This window comes from Pteropus vampyrus, unplaced genomic scaffold (genome assembly GCF_000151845.1).
Source record: "Pteropus vampyrus isolate Shadow unplaced genomic scaffold, Pvam_2.0 Scaffold301, whole genome shotgun sequence".
NCBI classification, from domain to species: Eukaryota; Metazoa; Chordata; class Mammalia; order Chiroptera; family Pteropodidae; genus Pteropus; species Pteropus vampyrus.
The window spans coordinates 465,168-485,130 of NW_011889082.1; the positions used below are offsets into that span (position 1 = coordinate 465,168).

At 31.8% G+C, this 19,963-nt stretch overlaps 1 protein-coding gene across 1 annotated transcript in view; it reads right to left on the reverse strand.

The window, feature by feature from the left end:
• The window catches only part of JAK2 (Janus kinase 2), a 44,563-nt gene that overhangs the window by 14,691 nt on the left and 9,909 nt on the right, over positions 1-19,963 (reverse strand). The window contains exons 4-17 of the mRNA XM_023521262.1: positions 19,655-19,812; positions 18,753-18,864; positions 16,664-16,850; positions 15,811-15,938; positions 13,582-13,716; positions 12,344-12,431; positions 9,732-9,859; positions 8,825-8,963; positions 7,024-7,175; positions 6,721-6,871; positions 5,862-5,998; positions 3,486-3,675; positions 2,761-2,885; positions 2,422-2,594 (exon numbers count right to left, since the gene is read on the reverse strand). Of these exons, the coding sequence (XP_023377030.1) occupies positions 2,422-2,594; positions 2,761-2,885; positions 3,486-3,675; positions 5,862-5,998; positions 6,721-6,871; positions 7,024-7,175; positions 8,825-8,963; positions 9,732-9,859; positions 12,344-12,431; positions 13,582-13,716; positions 15,811-15,938; positions 16,664-16,850; positions 18,753-18,864; positions 19,655-19,812 (2,003 nt within the window). The remainder of the gene's footprint in view (positions 1-2,421; positions 2,595-2,760; positions 2,886-3,485; positions 3,676-5,861; positions 5,999-6,720; positions 6,872-7,023; positions 7,176-8,824; positions 8,964-9,731; positions 9,860-12,343; positions 12,432-13,581; positions 13,717-15,810; positions 15,939-16,663; positions 16,851-18,752; positions 18,865-19,654; positions 19,813-19,963) is intronic.

The window sequence follows — 19,963 nt, forward strand, 5'->3', positions numbered from 1 at the left end:
AATGTGATACACCACATAAAAAAAATAAATAAGAATCATATGATCATATTAACAGATGCAGAAAAAGCCTTTGACAAGATACCGCATCCATTTATGATCAAAAACCTTAATAAAATAGGTACAGAAAGAAAGTACACCAACATAATAAAGGCCATATATGAGAAACCCTCAGCTAACATACTTAATGGTGAAAAACTAAAAACACTTCCTCTAAGATCAGGAACAAGACAAGGCTGTCCACTATCACCACTGTTACTCAGTGTAATATTGGAGGTCCTAGCGAGTGCAATCAGGCTAGAGAAAGAAATAAAAGGCATTCAATCAATTAGGAAACGAAGAAGGCAAACTGTCACTATTTGCGGATGATATGATTATCTCTATAGAAAACCCTAAAGACTCCACAAGAACTACTAAAAATAATAAACAAATACAGTAAAGTTTCAGGATACAAGATCAATGTTCAAAAATCCATAGCGTTCCTATGCTCTAACAATGAATTGTCAGAAAAAGAAATGAAAAAAACAATTCTTTTTGCAATTGCAACAAAAAGAATACCTAGAAATTAACCTAACATGTGAAGGACCTATATAATGAAAACAATAAGACTCTATTAAAAGAAATTGAAGAAGACACAAAGAAATGGAAAGATATTATGTGTTCTGGGGTCTGGGGCAGTTTAACAGAATGACCAGTGCGCCTCACAGCCTGAGGCTCCCTGTCAGTTGCCTGTAAGACGCCACAACTTGAAGAGCCTCTAGGTAATACTCGTGTTGGTGGTGCAGAGACCCAGGGAGTCACCTAGATATACTGAGATATCCGCCTGCCACTGGAGTATCAGTTTACATGCCAGTGCTGTCTCTGTGGATCCCTATAAAAGTCTCAGATCACAGCAAAGCCAGCCGCTGCCCACCTTGGTCTGCAAACATTCAAGATCTGTTCGAGAATTACTGAAGCTTGTGGGCAAGGGTTTGTGCCTGCCACCAAAAGTTCTCCCAGATGCAAGGGCTTTGCATGGGCCACACAAACTGAGAGCTATAGTTTGCTATTGAATTCATGCCCCTAAGAAAGCACAGGATGGGACTAGGTTGCCTGGAAACAGTCTTGCCACAGGTCATTTGTGGAGTAGGTGGGGCCCTGTCTCAGTGAGGCACAGGACTATCAGGTCTGAATAGTAGCAGATTTGCTGCCAGTTCTGGGACTGCGAGCTCCAACAAAAGTCACATATTACTACAAGACCTTCTGAGATGGGCCCTGAAACCCCTGTGATCTGTCCAAGTGATACTGTATTTTCTGCTGGCATCAATGATCTACCTGCCACTGTTTTCCCCCAAATTTGCACACTGTGCTAGCTGAGGTCTGTTGCCTATGCAGAATGCACAACCCCGGAAAGGGGCAGGGCAGGGGCGGCTGCCTGTGGGCACTTTGTGAATTGGCTGGGGCAAGATCTCAGGAAGACAAATAACATCTTAGTATTATTATGAAAATACTTTTGACATCACAGAATCCCTAAAACGGATGCCAGAGGTCTCCACACTTTGAGAATTGCTATTCTCCATCAAAAGTAGAAGTATCTTCCTAAAATGTAAATCTTACCATGGTATTCCCCTAGATAAAGCCTCTAATTTCCCACTGACAAACTGTTTACTGAATAAAGTCTGAACTCATTAACGTGGTGTGTGTACAGGGCTCGATACCACTTCAGTTCCAATTATTTCCTGTTCGTTCTGTAATCATGCCATTTACTTGCAAGCCCAATTCCCTTGTTCTTGTTTTCCTCATGAAATGCCCTTCCTCTTTGTCCGATAAACTTCAAAAAAGTTTTTTAACAATTACTTTCTTTTCTTTTTATTATAGTTGACATATAATATTATGAGTTTCAGGTGTATAACACAGTTATTCAGCATTTATACACCTTACAAAGTGAATACTGAGATAAATCTAGTAACCATCTGTCACTATACAAAGTTATAATGATACGACTGACTATATTCCTTATGCTTTACATTACATTCCTGTGATTTATTTTATAACTAGAAGTCTGTACCTCTTGTTCCCCTTAACCTTCTTCACCCATCTCCCTATCTCCTACTCCTCTAGGGTATTATGCTAAGTGAAATAAATCAGACAGAGAAGGACTTGATATAACATGTAGAATCTAAAAAACCTTGACCTTGAGCAAGCTATTTAACCTATCAACAATTCAGTTCTCTCATGTTCAAGATGAGATAATTCAAATTCTCTAAGGGTTGTTATGAGGATTAAATGAGATAATCCACAAAATGCATTTAAGCCCAGTATAAGCATATGATAAGTTTTTGCTATAAATATAAATATATAAATGACAAACTATTAATAATAGTAAAAATAAAGGCTGAAGCTTGTGCTTTAAAATTTTATTTTATTATACTAAAATATACTTACCAGAATATGGGACTTTCACCAGGTTCTTTCACTTTATAGTATTCTTTGTCTTGTGGCAAGACTTTGGTTAACCCAAAATCTCCAATTTTAACTCTGTTTTCATTCTCCACCAATATATTCCTTGTTGCCAGATCCCTGTGGATATACCTTTTCGTACCAAGATACTCCATACCCTATGGGTAAAATAACATTTTTCTTTCAGCTAGTTTTGTAAACATAAACAATTTAAAGTCTTATCTATGTATACTCCCTTAATTAGCTATGAAAAACTAGAGGATTTCTTAACAATTAATTCAACATGCTTTCTTCATCTGTAACACATAGCCAGAATATCAGTACCTTGCATATTTGAGATGTGTACTGCAGAAGTTTTTTATGATCTATCCGTTCTTTATGCTTTTGAAGATAGTCTCGTAAACTTCCATATGGTAAATATTCCATAATTAATCTTAGGTTACGCCGGCCTTTTAACATACAAATGAAAACAGAATGTTTTACTATGCCGTATTTTACTGATGAAATATTAGAAAACAACCATATATAGGTGACTTAAAGCATAAAAAAAATCTGAGTCTAAGAAGACAAAACTTTCATTATAAGTTAAAGATGATACCATAGTTAAGAACACAGGCTTTCCAAATGAAAGCTTTAAAAAGAAGCTTTAAAAATAGTTACGTTTTAGTCTTTTGTAACCCTTTATGAAAACCAGAATAAGCTAATGAGAAAACTTCCTTTCTCCTCATCTTATATTGAACAAAAAGGATCTAATTTTAAAAAATTGTAAAGAAAATCTGAGCAATGATCATTTCTTTCTTTAAAAATGAAATTCATTTGGTCAGCTTAAGCAAGAATGATAACCATCATCCTCAGTGAAGAGAATGATCAACCAACTAGCCAAAGACTTCCTGTAGTTATAGCCCACCACCATTACCAAGCACAATCTCCAGTCTTCTCTCTGGTCACTGGTACATTATAAGTCCAGATCTTGAGGCAGTATATGTTTCTATTAACCAGGATGACAAAGACATACTTGAGTTCAAAACAGGTTTCAATGGGCAACATACCAGCACTGTAGCACACTCCCTTGTACTTTACAATGTTGTCATGCTGTAGAGATTTAAGGATTTCAATTTCCCTTTCAAAATCTCTGAGGTGCTCTTCAGTGCTGTGCTGGAGCTTTTTCACAGCCACCACCTCCCCAGTGTTGTCTTGTAGAGGGTCATAGCGGCACATCTCCACACTCCCAAAATTACCCTAAACAACACAGCACATTAGGATAGAAATCTTAACTTTTCTACACAAATACTAACAAATTCTAATTACAAAGGCAATTCTAATAGTTAGAATTGACAGACATCTCTAAGCTTACATTAGGCAACTTTCAGAACAAAAAAAGGAAATACTTCAATAGTTGGGTAGTCAATCTATATATTTAATTTCTTCAAAAGGAATTACAAGCTGGAATATAAACAACTACAAAAAGCATTTAAACACAAATCATGAACATTATTAAGACAACCTAAGGGACATGCCAGGGAATTTTTAAATTTCTATCACTAACTTCCAGGAAGAACTTTGCTTCTTCACAATATATCCTTTGACATCACTGTCAGTGAGCTGGATGGAGTATGGGTCTGTTATGGACTGAATACATATACTCCTAAAATTCATATGATAAATCTCTAACTCCCAATGTGGATGCATTTGGAGACACAGCCTGTGAAGAGGCAATAAAGGACAACTGAGGTCATAAGGGTCAGGCTTTAATCTGATAAGGTTGGGACCTTTATAAGAAGAGGAAGAAACATCAGAGCTCTCTTGTCACATGAGGACATAGCCAGAAGGTGGTCATATGCAAGCCAAGAAGAGAGCCCTCACCAGCAACCAAACCCTACTAGAATCTTGATCTTGGACTTTCCAGCCTCCAAAAGTATGAGAAATGAATGTCTGTTGTTTAAGCCACTGTCTATAATATTTTGTTATGGCAGCCTGAGCAGACTAATACAAGATCTGATTTATGTGCTCAAGAAAGTAAATTTTTAGCCTCTAAGGATATTCCTACTTTTTTTAAAAAGGTCAGTCTTTAAAGAAATCTATTTTCTTTTTATTTAAGACTTATTATCTATATAGAATTGATAAGTTGATATAATAATTTAAAATTAAGTTCTGGGTATTAATTAAATTAGTATATTTTGGATATTATTGCATTCTTAAAGAATAAAACAACATACTCCCTGAGGTGCAAGATTCTAAGTAACTATATTTCCGGTTATATATTTGAAGTAAATTAAAAAAAAAAATCTAGACCATAGGAAAGCTCAAGTTAAATCTAATCATGTAGATCACATAGCAAGTGATGGCACTCCTGAGATTAGGTTATAAAAAGACTATGGCTTTCACCTTGGGTATTTGCTCTCAGCTGCCATGTTCTGAGGCAGCCCTGTGGAGAGGCCTATGTAAGTGAGCTTAGAAGCAGACATTCTGAGGCCTCTCAATAGCCTCTCAATGAGCTTGGAAGTAAATATTTCCCTAGTCGAGCCTTCAGATGAGACTGCAAAGTCTGGCTGACACCTACTAAGTTGCTCCCAGAACCTTAACTCACCAAAACAAGGTAATAATAAATATTTACTGTTTTTATTTGTTAAATTTTAAGGTAATCTGTTATATAATAATAGATAACTAATACACCCAAATACCGAGACCATTTTTTTGCCATTGCTACATTCCTTGAAACATTCTTGAGAATATTTTACAAACACAGCACAGCAGCAAAATATTAATATAACTAAGCCAACACTTTACATAAACTCCCAAAGATGGATCAGAATATTTAGCTTAGATTCAAGGCCTAAGTGAGGCCTTCATAATGCACCCATGCCAAATCCAATTCATAAGATCACATGGTACAAAACTCTATACTAGCAAACTTAGGGGAAGAAAGAGAGCTTACCACTATAATTGAACCTGCCTTTCCTGGTATTCCTTAAAACATATAGGCTAAGCATGTCTGTGACCTTTTAGCAAACAGTTTCTGAACATAGTCCAGTCAACAACATCTAGCCTCTGAATAATCAGATTATTTCTCAGATGACTGAAGAAGCAAATGAGTAGAAAGGCTTAATTGTTCTTGTCTCTATTTCATAACCATAACGCCCTCTGCCAAGAAAGAGTCAAATCAACTAGGGAAATACTGCCTAATTTATCATCCTTTTGAAGATGTTCAACACACATTATATGTTAAAGGTTCTGAGAAGTTCTTCAGTAAAGATAGCTGTTTATTTAACAGCACTTCTCCAATATGACAACTAAACCTTTTTTCCATACACATTCCTTAAAATTTTGTGAAATGTAAACTTTAGAGAATCTCTAAATCCTTTTTATACTAAATAAAATGTTCTATGATTATACTTTAACTATTCAAAAAACTTCTGACATCTTACCTTGCCCAGTTGCTGCAGAAATTTCAAGTGTCTCTCTTCAAACTGTGTAGGGTCTCGGTCTTCAAAAGCACCAGAAAACCCCAGGGCACCTATCCTCATATTTGGTAGCATGTCATTTTCTGTTAATAGTTCATAATCTGCAGAAACACAGAATATTATAACCATAAGCTGGCAAATACATTCTCTGGGTTAAACTGATATGTATTCAAGCTGACCAAAATTGGAATTAGTTAGAAATATTAAATACGAATTAATACAGGGCAACTCTTATAATTTAGATTATATTAATAGAAGCCTTTAATTATTACTCATAATATGGCAGGCTTTCAAGAAAGATTTTTGTAAAGAATAAATGATCACCTTCTGAAACAGGCAGTTTTAGTATTTATAAAGTAAGATTGCATTCTGACTTTAGTGAGAAGGCAGGAAGCACTGGAGTGAGGGTTAGACACATGCATATTCAGTTACATATTTTAAAAGAGAGGACAAACAAAAACAAATCTACTTCATGTTTAGAAAATCAATTATGAAATGCATGAAAACTAGTTTTTAAAAAGAGAAGTTTTTTTAAAAAGTCAAATAAGACAAATAAACTTCTATAGTATACTACTCATTAACTGGCAAACTAAAATTAGGTTACTGAAGGAGAAAAAGCCTTTTCAGAAAATGAAAAGACTGCTCAATCAAGGAGACTAGAATATGTATAAAGTAGGAAAATTCATGTGAACGTAAGAAATTAAGAAGGTCTAAAAGACATCAAGAACTTCTTAGAAGGGATTACAAAATTAGTAAAGATTTATTAAATACAATAAAAAAGATAGCTGGAGAATCAGTAAGATTGCTCCATCGATATACATACCTGGAGTAAACAAACTATTAAGATCTCGTATAATGGCTCTGAAAGAAGGTCTAAAATCTGGTTCATAATCCATACAATTATTAATAAGATTTGCTAATTCTGTCCACTTTGGTGCAGGAAGCTGGTGCCTATCTTCATAAAACTGTAGTTTCTATAAGTAAAGAACCACACATTGAGAATAAATTGTATAATGCTGTATCAACCTTCTTTTTAACATAAGATGGGCTAAAAAATATAAAATCATGTGAAGTAAATGTCAAGGATTATAGAGTAATTCCAACTCCACAATCTGTATAAACTTACTCTTTGAGAATCCAAAGCACTGAGAGGCTTATCTCCTCCACTGCAGATTTCCCACAAAGTGGTACCAAAACTCCATTTGTCTGTTGCCAAGTTTAGACTTTTAGGATTTTCAATGCATTCAGGTGGTACCCATGGTATTCTCTCTTGAAGAACTTTTAAATGATAGGAGCAAAGTATGGTTAAATAGTTCTTACAAGTAAACAATTCTTTTATATGCAAATCATTTTCAAACTGATGTGTTTGGGGGGTGGTGTGTGCACATGCAAGTGCATGAACATGCTTCAGAGCTAGAATGGACCTTTGAGATCATCTAATTCAATATTTCAGTTTTAACAATGACAACATTGAGATCTATAAAGAATGAAAAATTTGCTCAAAGGCATACAATTTGTTAGTAGCACAAAGAGATTAGAATCCTGTACAATAAATCCTGGATTGACTCAAATTCTTTTCATTAAATCATAGTGTCTTTCTACCCCTTCCTATTAGTTCTACATTCAAAAAAATTATTTTCCATAAAATTTTTCCTAAAATTACTTCTTGATATATATTTTTTTTACTTCTTTACAATGTGTAAGAGGTAAAGATAAAGTAAGCATCATTCCAAGCAGTTCTCATGATTCAAGATTCAAGAGCAGTGGCAGTTCTAATTTGTAAATGAAGAAATGAAAACCAACAGGCAGTAGGTAACCAAGGTATTCTGGGTACGGAATTAATACACATAGGTTCTGCTAAGATCATGGAATTTCCCAAGTAAAGTTTCTGTGGTCTTTGACCTCATCAGAAAAATCGTATTCAAGGAAGGAGGGAGCACTTTAACCCTACCTTCTGGTATCTCTGAGAGATAGATAGGTGGATAGGTAGAAAAGTAGGTAGATAGGTAGATAGGTACATAGATAAGATATCCAAAATGTACCTTTTGTAAGAATGAAGGATAATCTGTTGTACCTTTTGGTATATTTTGGTAAAGCAATATAAATATTTTTGCTGTATAATTAAACAGGTGCCTTTCTCCTTCACCATATGAATACATTTTCTCCTTCTTCGCCTCCTATTCCAAATGGTAAAATTTCACCGAGCACCAAATCTAAGATTCTATAACTTTTTCTGCTCTATTTTCTCTGTCTTTGCTGTCAGATAAGCCATCAAACTTATGTACTATTGGCTCAAATAGGATACCATGCATCAATGCACAAAAGTTGATCAATTTTGATTCTAAATTTGGAACATTCAATTAGAGAAATTAGCTAAGAAAATGAAATAGAATTGCAACATTATTTGGACCAAAAGAACTCCTCTCAACTATCTGACTGAAATTTTCATGTTAAATGACTGTGTTAAATAGGTTAAGAAACACAAAAGTTTTTTTTTGTTTTTTTTTAAAGTTTTTAATCAGAATTAGCTGATGAAATAAGGTCTCAAACTAGATAAACATATCTTCTCAAATTTTTATTTAGTGACTAAGGAAAGAAAAATTTAGAAGATTTACTTAAGGTTCAAAGAATTATATTAAAAAATTTCACTTTAAAAATGAATAAAATCTGATCTTCCATACATAATTAGCAATTAAAACTGCTTTGAAAAATTATTCTACAGTCCCTAGCAACATGCTTATAAGAAAGGAGAAATGGACAGAGACTAGGACATAACTATAACATTTTACATTGCTAAAAATTGTACATAAATATTATTAATCAAGAATGTGTCAATAAAATAGTTTGAGAAAAATTAACAACATATTTGTTACGCTGCTCTCCAAGTAAAGCTTAATAAAGTTAAATACGATCCTTGCAGAACTTACTGTCCTTTGGCAAAACTGTAATACTAATGCCAGGATCACTAAGTTTGATGAAAGGAGGATTTCCTGTCTTCCTGTCTTCTTCTCTGATAAGTAGAATATTTTTGGCGCACACATTCCCATGAAAAAGGGTTTTTTCTTCCTATTAAAGTTAAATGCACATACATTCAAATATCAAGCCATAAATATATGACCTCTTAAAAAGTCCAAGGCCCCAAAATGGATTTAAAGAAGAAAAATCGGTAAGACGTATTAATTAATAAACACTAATTTGGAAGCATGCTTTGAGATAATAAAAGGAAATTTTATGGCAACACTGTACTTCCTGTTTTACAGTTGAAATGACACAATTATCAATACTCATGATAAAACAAATACATTAAAACTATCCAATGTGACTTCACTTTCTAAAACAGATTTTAAATAGCATCTATTTCTAGGTGGTGGCTGACAGAAATACTCTTTCTGTTCAGCAGCTGATTATAGGTGCATTCTGAGGGGTCTGATCATTGGCTGGCCCTCTGATATTATTCTTCTCCAGCAGTATTGCTTTTTTATTAGACATAATTTCTAATTGCCCACAAACAACCTAAAAAGGTACATCTTACAGGGATTCTCTGCTATCCATAGTTAGCATAATGTGTTTCTATATATTTCTAAACCCAAGAGACACAAACTACCGATTGTCTATCAGCAACTCTAAGAGACTGATGAGATGACAAAACTTTTTAAGTGATTTTACATAAATAAATATATGCCTAAAATAATACCTTTCATCAACTAACAGAGATTATTCTAAATGACTCAGCATCCCTTTACAGATTGATTTCTGGTTCCCAGGTCAAGATCCTTTCTACAGTGCTCCAAAAGCTGAAACAAATTCTGATAAAAGGATATACTAATTACTTACTAGAAAATGCATGGCCCATGCCAACTGTTTAGCCACTTCAAGTTTCCATAATATATTTATAGAATTTTTATTCTTTTTCAAATATGTGTCTAATGATCCAAATTTCACAAACTCCTGAACCAGAATATCTGCATTAAAATATAATAATAATAAGGATCAAGTACACACACAATAAAAAATATATAATTTAAAACTTCTATAAATATGTTTATAGTTATACGTGGGCATTATAAAAAAGAAGTTAAACTGCATAAAACTCAACTAATTTAAAGAAAGCTGAACAGCTATATACCATTTTATTTTAGGGTTTTAGTTTATTCACAACAGTGAGAAGTAGGACTAGAAACAATTTTATATATACAATATTATACATAATTATGTTATATAGTAATATATAACATAACATGCATTATAATGTTATATAAGGTTATTATATATTTACATACATATAAAATTATATGTAATATAACATTATATACACATACACATATAAACAGAATATTAACCCATAGAATATTATTAGTGAATTATGGCTGTTTGGAAACAAATAAAAATTTCTCACATAGTTAATTTTTCTAAATGAAACTATTTAGACATTCAAAATTTCCCGAAATTCTTCTTCTATACAAAAAAATTAATAGCAACATCTATTCTGCTGGAAGCATAAAGGAGTTCGAACTGCAATCATCCTTTAATTTAAGCAGCAAAAAATTAGTGTTTTTTATTGCTTTGTCTTTAAAACTATTTTAAAAATACTATTAAGATATATTTTGCCAGAGAAACAAGTGTTTGCTCCTAAAAACAGTAGTGACTGCCTTTAAGACACAGATAAAAATTCCCAATCCTGTTTGTATTGACCAAGTTCCTGAAAGCCAAGACTGTTTCTACATAAAGGCATGTTATTTAATAAAGTAATTAACTGGGTTTAGAGTTTATTTATAGTCATCTAGTAATAATTTGTAATACTGTAAGCTTAAGTTCTCAATTTCAAATTTGAATTTATTAAGGTCATTCTGTTGTTTCTGAAGTATAAATGAGAAAGGATTTTGGTTTTTAAAGTTAAAAGATGGAAAATCTTTTAACTTTAAAAACCACAAAAATTCAAATAAATATTTTAAGCATAGTATCATGGTAGATACTTTTAAAGAAATTCTGACAGACTCTCACATTGTAATTCATGTTAGTTGATGGCCCAGTAAATAACTATACTTCACACATGCCTATGTTTCATATATTTGGTTTAAAATGCATACTGTAGATCTAAATTCAAATCGTGATTCTGTTTTATCCAATATTAAAATTACTTTTCATTTGGTATATAACAACTGTTAGTATCAAAAGTTGCCTTTGGGCCTTGCTGGGTAACAAAACAAATTAAAGTTTTGCTTCCCATAGTTAATTTAGAGAACAATCTACATGTCAATAATTAAGAATTGACATATGTTACCCCGATACATTTAATTTCAAAAAAAAAAATGACTGCAGGTAAATTTATGTTGGGGCAAGTGCCAAAAAAAAAAAAAAAAGATCCAGGAGGGACAATGAACAGGAGGTTAATAAAACGTTTTTATACGGCATTTAACACCTACTATGTTTCATAGATAATCAGATTGTCATATGTCCCATTATTTTATATGTCATAAAAGAAAAAAATTACCAATTAAACTGACATGCCATTGATTATATCACACTTCCCAATTTCAAATATTTTTAAGTGTGAAAAAAGTGCACCATAGAATCAGTGAAATAAGTATAAAAGCAAGTGTAAGAATTAGGATTATGTGCTCTAAAGACACTGTTTTCAAACTCTGTAAGGAAGTATAGTCTTCTTTTTTCCCCAAATGAAAAGTGATGAGAAAAATCAATAAATAAAAGAGATAAATACAGAACCACTCTGGTTGGTGGTGAGTGGGCAGAACTCTCCATGAACTACTGCATTTGATTTATTCTCATTTCATTATCCCTCTGAGATATCTGAGAGAAACCTCCAGAGAAGATATGAAAATCACTGCCTTTGAAAAGACAATCTATTTTCAAATATATATGAATGTGTTATTTAATCCATATTACTAATGGAAATGGGGAATTACATAGAAATTTTCTGAATATAAACTTTGTGAGTTTTTATGAACAGTCTAAATATAGGCATAGAATATATCTAATATCAACATCCAATCATTTCTGTCAGTTTCATTAAAAATTTAGTCTATATCATTTATATGCTTCGTCTTTAAAATTCCAAATAAATATGTACTATTTTGAGATGGCTAGTTATTCGAACGTTATGTTGAACCAGTCATAATTAATATTGTTATGGTAAACATAAAAGATTATATGACATTTGTTTACTATAATACTCTACTATTTTAGCATTTTAACATAAGATATATTAACTGTTGTCTGCAGTTTAATTTCATTCATTGGTTTCTTTTTAAGAAGACATAACTGAAAAGTTCTACAATGTTTTTGGTTTCAACAATATTTAATTTCTGTTAATTTATGGTTTACGTTGATACCTAACTATAATTCTGAAACTGAATTTTCTATATAAACAAAAATGGATGTTCTGAGAAAGGTATAACATTAACATAAGGAAGCCAGACTTTACTTACTCTCCTCTCCACAGACACATACTCCATAATTTAAAACCAGATGCTTGTGAGAAAGCTGGCTCATCATACTTGCTGCTTCAAAGAAAGACTAAGAAAAAAGAAAACCATACAAAAAATGCAAAAGAATTACTGTTTGTATCTATAAGTATTCATAGTTCAGAAAGATGCTCTTAGCCATAAGAGAAATACACTTTCTCCTATTCTCAGTAAAACTACAGATAAGGCTACAATATGCTTTGGTCCCCTTATAATGAACTTGCAACTGCAATCAACCTTACTTAATGCTAGAGTTCATTCCGAGAAAACCCCTGAGAAAGCCTGGAATAAGGAGACAGCAAAGAGAACAATAGTGGTACAGGGCAACATGAAGGATGAAGATAAACAGACTTAGACCCATAGCACCTAGAGTAGAGAACAGAAGTACTAACAGAGGTAGATACCAGAGACAGGAAAATGAGACTGCAGTAAATGGACGGGAGTTCAGATAACACTTCCTAAGGAATTAAGAATGATCTCTGTGCAGATAAAATATCATGACAACCATGTCGAGAGATTTGCATGGTATTAACTCTAACTCAACTCAACTTTGACAAGAACTTCTGGCTATGGTTGTTGAGGATCACAATCACCAACACTGTGGTGTCCTAGATTAGAAAAACTCTTTGGCTTGTATGGTTCACATCATCTTTCACTAACATCCTTTAAGAAATTGTACGTATCATAAATGCTTGTTATGTTATGTCTGGTGATGGCTTGTTAGGCTAAGGACTCTAGCAACTGGCAGCTGGATTTCTGTGGTCTAGTATCTCTGGATGATGCCTGGAGTCATCCATATTTCACCTAGAATGTTTCTAAGTACAATTCCTTTCAAACTTTTTTTAAGTAGATGAAATTGTGGAGGAAATCTGTGGAACCTATAAAGCTCAAAGAAGCCAAATTTGAAAACCACTGCCTTGGTATATGCAGAAATGTAGTAATACCTATAACACAATGCTAAAAGTAATTAGTTTGGAAATGTTATTAGAAAAATACTCCATAATTTTCTATAGCCCCATCAGAAGGTATTCTCAGAAAGGTCAAATCTTTTTTTTTTTTTACAGTAGAAAAGGAAAGTTTTATTAGAAGGGAAAGTACACTTCTAGACATGGAAGCAGGCCTGAGCAAGAGAAGCGTGGCTCAAAAGGCGTCAAATCTTTAACTATAATAAACTACATGAAATTCACAAAGAACATACATACCTCTGAATAGTTTCTATGTGCTTTATCCAGAACTTTTAAAAGGACTTCTGTTTCATGCAGTTGACCATAGTCTCCAACTTCTCTTCTTACACCTTTAAAAATTTTTGTAAAAGTGCCTTGGCCAAGGCTTTCATTCTTTAGAAGAAAAAAGGGAAAGAAAAGAATGAGTGAAGATGGAGAAAGATGTGGGAATTAGGAAATACATTCAATGACAAAGAGCTTTTAAAAAATCCATTAGCAAATATTTGCCTTACAAACTAAACTCAGATTTGAGATTCCAAATTAATTATATTCTGCTTCCTTACAGAGTAATAGAAGACAAAAAAAAAAAGGATTAATAAAGTGTATTTTAGTTCCACTTTGTTCTTAAACCCTCTGAATTAGCTATAATTATCACTTTTTTTTATAATAGTGTCAGTGTTTACCTACATTTATTTACATGTGAATCTTTCAATTGTTTGCCTTTCTTAATAGTGCAGTAGAAAGGCAGTACACTATGGTCTGTGGACGCAGAATATCTGACTTGTTCCTTATTACTACCTTCTAGCAGTATGACCTTATACAGGCAATTTAATCTCTCTGTGCTGCAGTTACCTTGGTTTCCTCATCTGAGGGATGGGGATAATAACTATTTTTCCATAGGATTATTATGAACAATAAATGAATAAATACATAAAAGCACTTAGTAAAATGCTCAATAATTAGCTATTAATACTAATACTAATATTTCCTGCATATCCTTACATAATAATTGTTGAAAGCCTGCACTCTGAAGCAGCACTGCCTGTGTTCAAACTGAAGCTCTACTATTACTTTTGTAATATTAGGTTACCTGGAGACTCTTTGCTTCCTATTATTCACATGAGGATTCATGTCTTTACAAGTCTTGATAATTCAATCTATTGTCTCTTTATGGAACTCAGATATCAATTGGTCCTTCTCATTCTACTCTCCATGTCCCTTAATCTCTCTTTCACAATTTCCGTTTCTTTCTCCCTATCTGCTGCATCTAAAATTTTTTCAGATATACCTTCCAAATCACTAATTCTCTCTCCCACAATACGTAATCTGCTTTCTAACCGTCTTATTTTGTTTTAATGCCAATGAATGTATTTTTCATGCTTATACTTTCTTTCTCTAAAACTTTTTGGTCTTTTTAAATGTCCTGTTTTTATCTCCATGTTTGCAACTCCTTTTATATTTTTAAATATGTATACGTATTTTATAATCTCTATCTGAAAAGTCTGTTATATGAAGTACTTGAAGGTCTATTTTGGTATTTGTTGGTCTGCTGACCCTTTCTTACTCTTGGATTATTCCCCTATACGCTTTAAATTTTTCAATTAAAAGTTCATGTTTGCAGGCATTTCATCTGTGGAATCCTAGGTGACCTAGGTTTAGAGTATGTTCTTCCAAAAATATTTTGTTTCTGTTTCTGCCAAGCACCACAAGGTATTACTAGGGGAGTACCACTTTTTATTTTAATTTATTGGTGTAGGGTTTCTCAGACCATGTAGGTGGTATAAAGAAACCTAAACTCAAAATCTTATGATTACAAATTCTCGGGAGAGATTTATTTTCTTAACTAAGAGCCCAACTAAAACAGACAACACTCCTATTCTTTTGCTAGTGGGTTAATTTTTCACAATCCACATATTGTTTTACTGAGGATGTATTTACTTGAGGGTCCTTGCTTTATTCAGAGATGGCATCGCCTTTGACTCCTAGTCTTGTGTAGGCCTTAATATTTGGCCCTTCTTTGTATTATTTTTAGACCTTAATCCACTTGATTAGACAGACTAAACCCAAACCCTACATCATTCTATAGCCAAAACATCAGCTCTTACGTACTACTCTGTTTTCAGTTCCTTCTTTATTTTTAACTACTTGAATTTCCCTTACTTTCTCTAGAACTTAAAAATTAAGATACAGTCTTTCATAGAAGATTTTTAATTTTCAATTTAAGATTTCTAAAGAAATATTTTAAATATCCTGAAAAGAGAATAAATTCCCTTCTTAAAAGAATTAATTTTGCTAATTTCTAACTCAAGTTTGGTATCATATTCTCACAAGAAATAAAAATATTTAAATTGCAATAAAATTTTGACAATATAGGTCATAATAAAATAGCTCCAAATGTCACATAAATGTAAATAGGGTAGGACATTAAGAAAACAGCTGTTATTTTAAAATGACAAAAAAGACAATAATCAGCATCTAATGACTTACGAATATCAAATCTTCATTTCTAATTTTGTGAAAAACCATTTGGTTCACATTATTATGCCTCAGTAATGTTGGTGAGGTTGGTACATCAGAAATACCATTGGTTCTAAAGACTAGAAGGTTTGATTTATCTGTAAAAGAAAATAAAATAAATAATTATATATATATGTGTGTACACACACACACACACACATACACACACACACACATATAAAATTAAAACCAAATATTGCAGATACAAACTGCTCCAAATGGGTAAAATAAAATGTGTTCTATAAGTAAGAAAAGCTTAACAACTTATTACTATAATTTTTTTCATTGAAATAATTTTAGAAGTTTATTCATTAAATTTTAATGAATAATGAAATGATTATTCTAGCTAATCATTTCAAACACTCAAAATTATAACCACTTCCTTAACTAACATAAATTTTCAGGAATTTTAATAATTTTTAATAAGCTTATTATTTCAAGAGATTCCCAACTTTACTATTTTTATTTTAAAAGTACAGAAATTTAGATTCTAAAAGAGTATGAATGTTTTTACTTAGAACATATTACAATTAGATAATAAGGTCTTTCTTTTAGTTGAATAAATAAGTGACTGATTTATATCAAGCAATTATTATTTTTAAATACCATTTTAGAATGATGGAACTTCGAGTCACTCCTAGACAATCCAAACCAAACTGAACAATTCTATTTGAGGATGCTTGTATAATAGGATGAGATAAATTAATTTGTTTTGGGAGTAGCTTCTTTCAGATTTCTTTTGAAATCAATATCCTGATGATACCACTCACCATATATATAATCCATTACCAGTATTTTAAAAATAACTAGAAAATTATTTTACCTTTTGGCTTTGGGGGACAGCATTTCGTAAACTGGAAAATTATATTGTCTGAGCGAACAGTTTCCATCTGGTAGCAATTCAAAAGATCTTTAAGATTACTGAAGTTCTTCTTAGTCCCGTTTAGGTTGTATTCTCCGTTTTCATTTTTTGTAATCAAACAATGCTTATATTCAATGACATTTTCTCGCTATATAAGTTTAATTACAAAGAGAGGGAGGGAAAATCATGATAGACAATCCTAATGATTGTTGTGAAAAAAATGGATCTCAAAAAAATAACCAACAGAACATTTAGACATTTGAACCATGAATCCTAATGCAGTATCAGTTTAGGGTGATACAGGTGCTTAGTTCCTCAAAAAAGAACCTAATTACAATTGTATAGCCTACAGAAACAGCTTAAGAGTTCCCTTTATTAAAAAGATATGATATGATAATTAACAATAATACCATCCATAATACCTTTCCATCATTTACAAAATAAAGTCTAAAACTAATTTAGCATATAAGGTCTTCCTTGAGCTGGCTTCTGCTTCCAACTCCAATCTCAACTTCTGCTACTCCAAACGTACAGCCTATGTTCTAGCTATATTAAGTGACAAAAATTTCAAGCAAACACACTATTTCATGCCTTGATAAATGTAATGTTATCTCTCTGCCTATGAATGTACATCTCCTTCTGAGCAATGAACTTTTACTCATTTCTTAAAACTCAGTTCGAGTACCACTCTTTGTGTGAGGTCCTCCCTAACAACTCATACCCCATTCCACAAGTAAAGGTAATCAATTACCCATTCCACTGTGCCATTATTGTATTTGTAAATTGTCTCTAATATGGTGATTTTAATATTTTTCAATTTTTCAGTTTGTCTTATATGATATACCATGAACTTGTTCATTCATCTATTTTTTTTTTTTGAGCTGCTTCTTATAAGTATATTTAACTCACTTAGAACCATTTATGTACAATCGACTAAATTGACTTCAAGGTCAATTTCAAGTTCTTCCTACTCCAAAAGATCTTTCTTAATAATTGCAACCCTTTCTGTTACTGTCTATATTTGCCTACACTGAATAATTACAATGGTCAAATTAGAATTTTTTAGGTATACTTTCTTATTTTTTCCAAACGATAAATCTCTTTAAGTAGGGCAATATATCTACACTCCCTGATACATAGCCCTCATATTAGGCTGGGAAATAAACATAAAAAATATACACATTTTGATTTGCTAATTGAATATAATGGACTGTTATCTATTATACTAAGAAGATATCGTGAAATTAAAATAGATTTTAAATTAAAATAGTATTTAACAATGTTAAAGTTATGAAGTAACCTACCTTCTGTTTTTATGGACAGTTAATTTACTCTACATATGCTAAATATAAGATGGTTGCATTTTATAAAACTTCACATAATTGAATAACAAAATCCTTTATTTTTAAAAAGCAAGATAAATTTTGGAAGCAGCTTAATGTTTCTCAAGATTTATACCATAAAACTGCCTTATAAGTGATAGTATTTTTTTAGATAACTTTAAAGAGTAAACAACCTTAGATGAGATCCAAAATAATACTAACAGTGAGGTTTCATTGTAGTTTTACACTTAAAACATACATTGTAGATCCTTATTTTTAATATTGGAAAATCACTAGTTTAAAGTGCAATACTGTTGGTTTCTATGTTATTGCCATATTTCACACAAATCTTGTAAACATTACTAGTAAAAGGAAAGTTTGCTTCTGATTTATTTTGTTCTACATGTTTTGATAAAGATTTCCATTTTTGTGAAAAAAGAGATGATGCAGTTTGATACACTTGTAACAACCAAACATCAAAAAATAAAATACAAATACAAACATAGAAAAACATTATAAAATATTTTTTATTTAAAAAAAATAAGTCCTAGGAACTATATCTTATTTATTATATATGCAGAATCCCTAAGGTAAAGTAAACATTATTATGCTAGTTATCATATCCAGAGCTATAATTCAGAGTATTAAAAAAGAAATATGATAGATAAACATGAAGGTAAAATTATAAGGACTAACAATATTACCATTACTTAATGTGACATACCTACCTCTACAGCAAAAGTCAAAAAATATTTATTAAAGTCCTTAGGATTGCATCGAAGTACATAGAGTCCAGTCTGATTACCTGCTTTCTTCAGTTTACTGATGGCAAAATCCATTCTAAAGAAAGAAGTAATGTGAATGATAACAGCAAGATGTCATCTAAAAGATCAAAAGTCAAATCTAAAACTCAGAATTTTTACAAGTCTCCTCTACTTTATAGGTTTATCAAAAATCTTGTTAAGGAAAAATGTTAAAAGTACCAAACTATTTTGCAATAAGTTTAAACCAACTCAAGAGGCAATTATATTGCTTTAAAAACAAATAAAAGGTATTATATTTGGACATACAAAATAACAAAGAACAATTCATTCATTTGAATTTTCTGCCTCTGATTACAAATTTAGTATTTTAAAAACCATACTCACTCTCCTAAAATATCATTTAACTATGCAAACAATATATCATAAACACTTATGTCTCTTCTAGTATAGCAATTTCTAATATAAAAATTTATTTTTTAAATATTTAATATAATACCAAAGTCTAATAGAAGACCCATGGCAAAGACCAGTGACAAAGACTACTGATTTTGAAAATTTGCTACATGTTTTATTGAAATTACACATCTTAAAAGGCAAAATATACATGAAAACATAACATACCTAGGCAACTAAATGTCAAATTTATATAAGTTAGAAGTATTATAGATTGGGATAAAGATGGTAAATTATATCCTAAATAATTCTAATTATTATTTAATCCAATTGTAAATAGATTTGTTACAAAAAACAACTTCAGTTATTTTTTCCTAAACTTCTAAACCTATGTATATCACTGCTGTGTAAAAACTTCTTTGTAAATATCTCATTTACTTTAATAATTTACTTCAAAAGTCTATATTACTCACGAAATTGGGCCATGACAGTTGCTTTGTATATTTTCAAGCACCGTTGGAGGCGCTACTTCTTTACAGAGGTAATGATGTGCATCTGCAGTTAATCTATAATATCCATCAATTAATGACACAAAAGACAAAGCTTCTCTTAATGAGTTAAGTTCAACTTCCTAAGTGGAGAAAAGAAAAAGAAACAATAAGTATCATTTCAAAAGTCTGCTGCATGCTACATATTGAAAATTCTTTTCACTCCATGTTGTTACATGTATTTTCCTAAACTAATTTTCTTCCTAATTGATCAAATGTCTTTTATGACCCCCC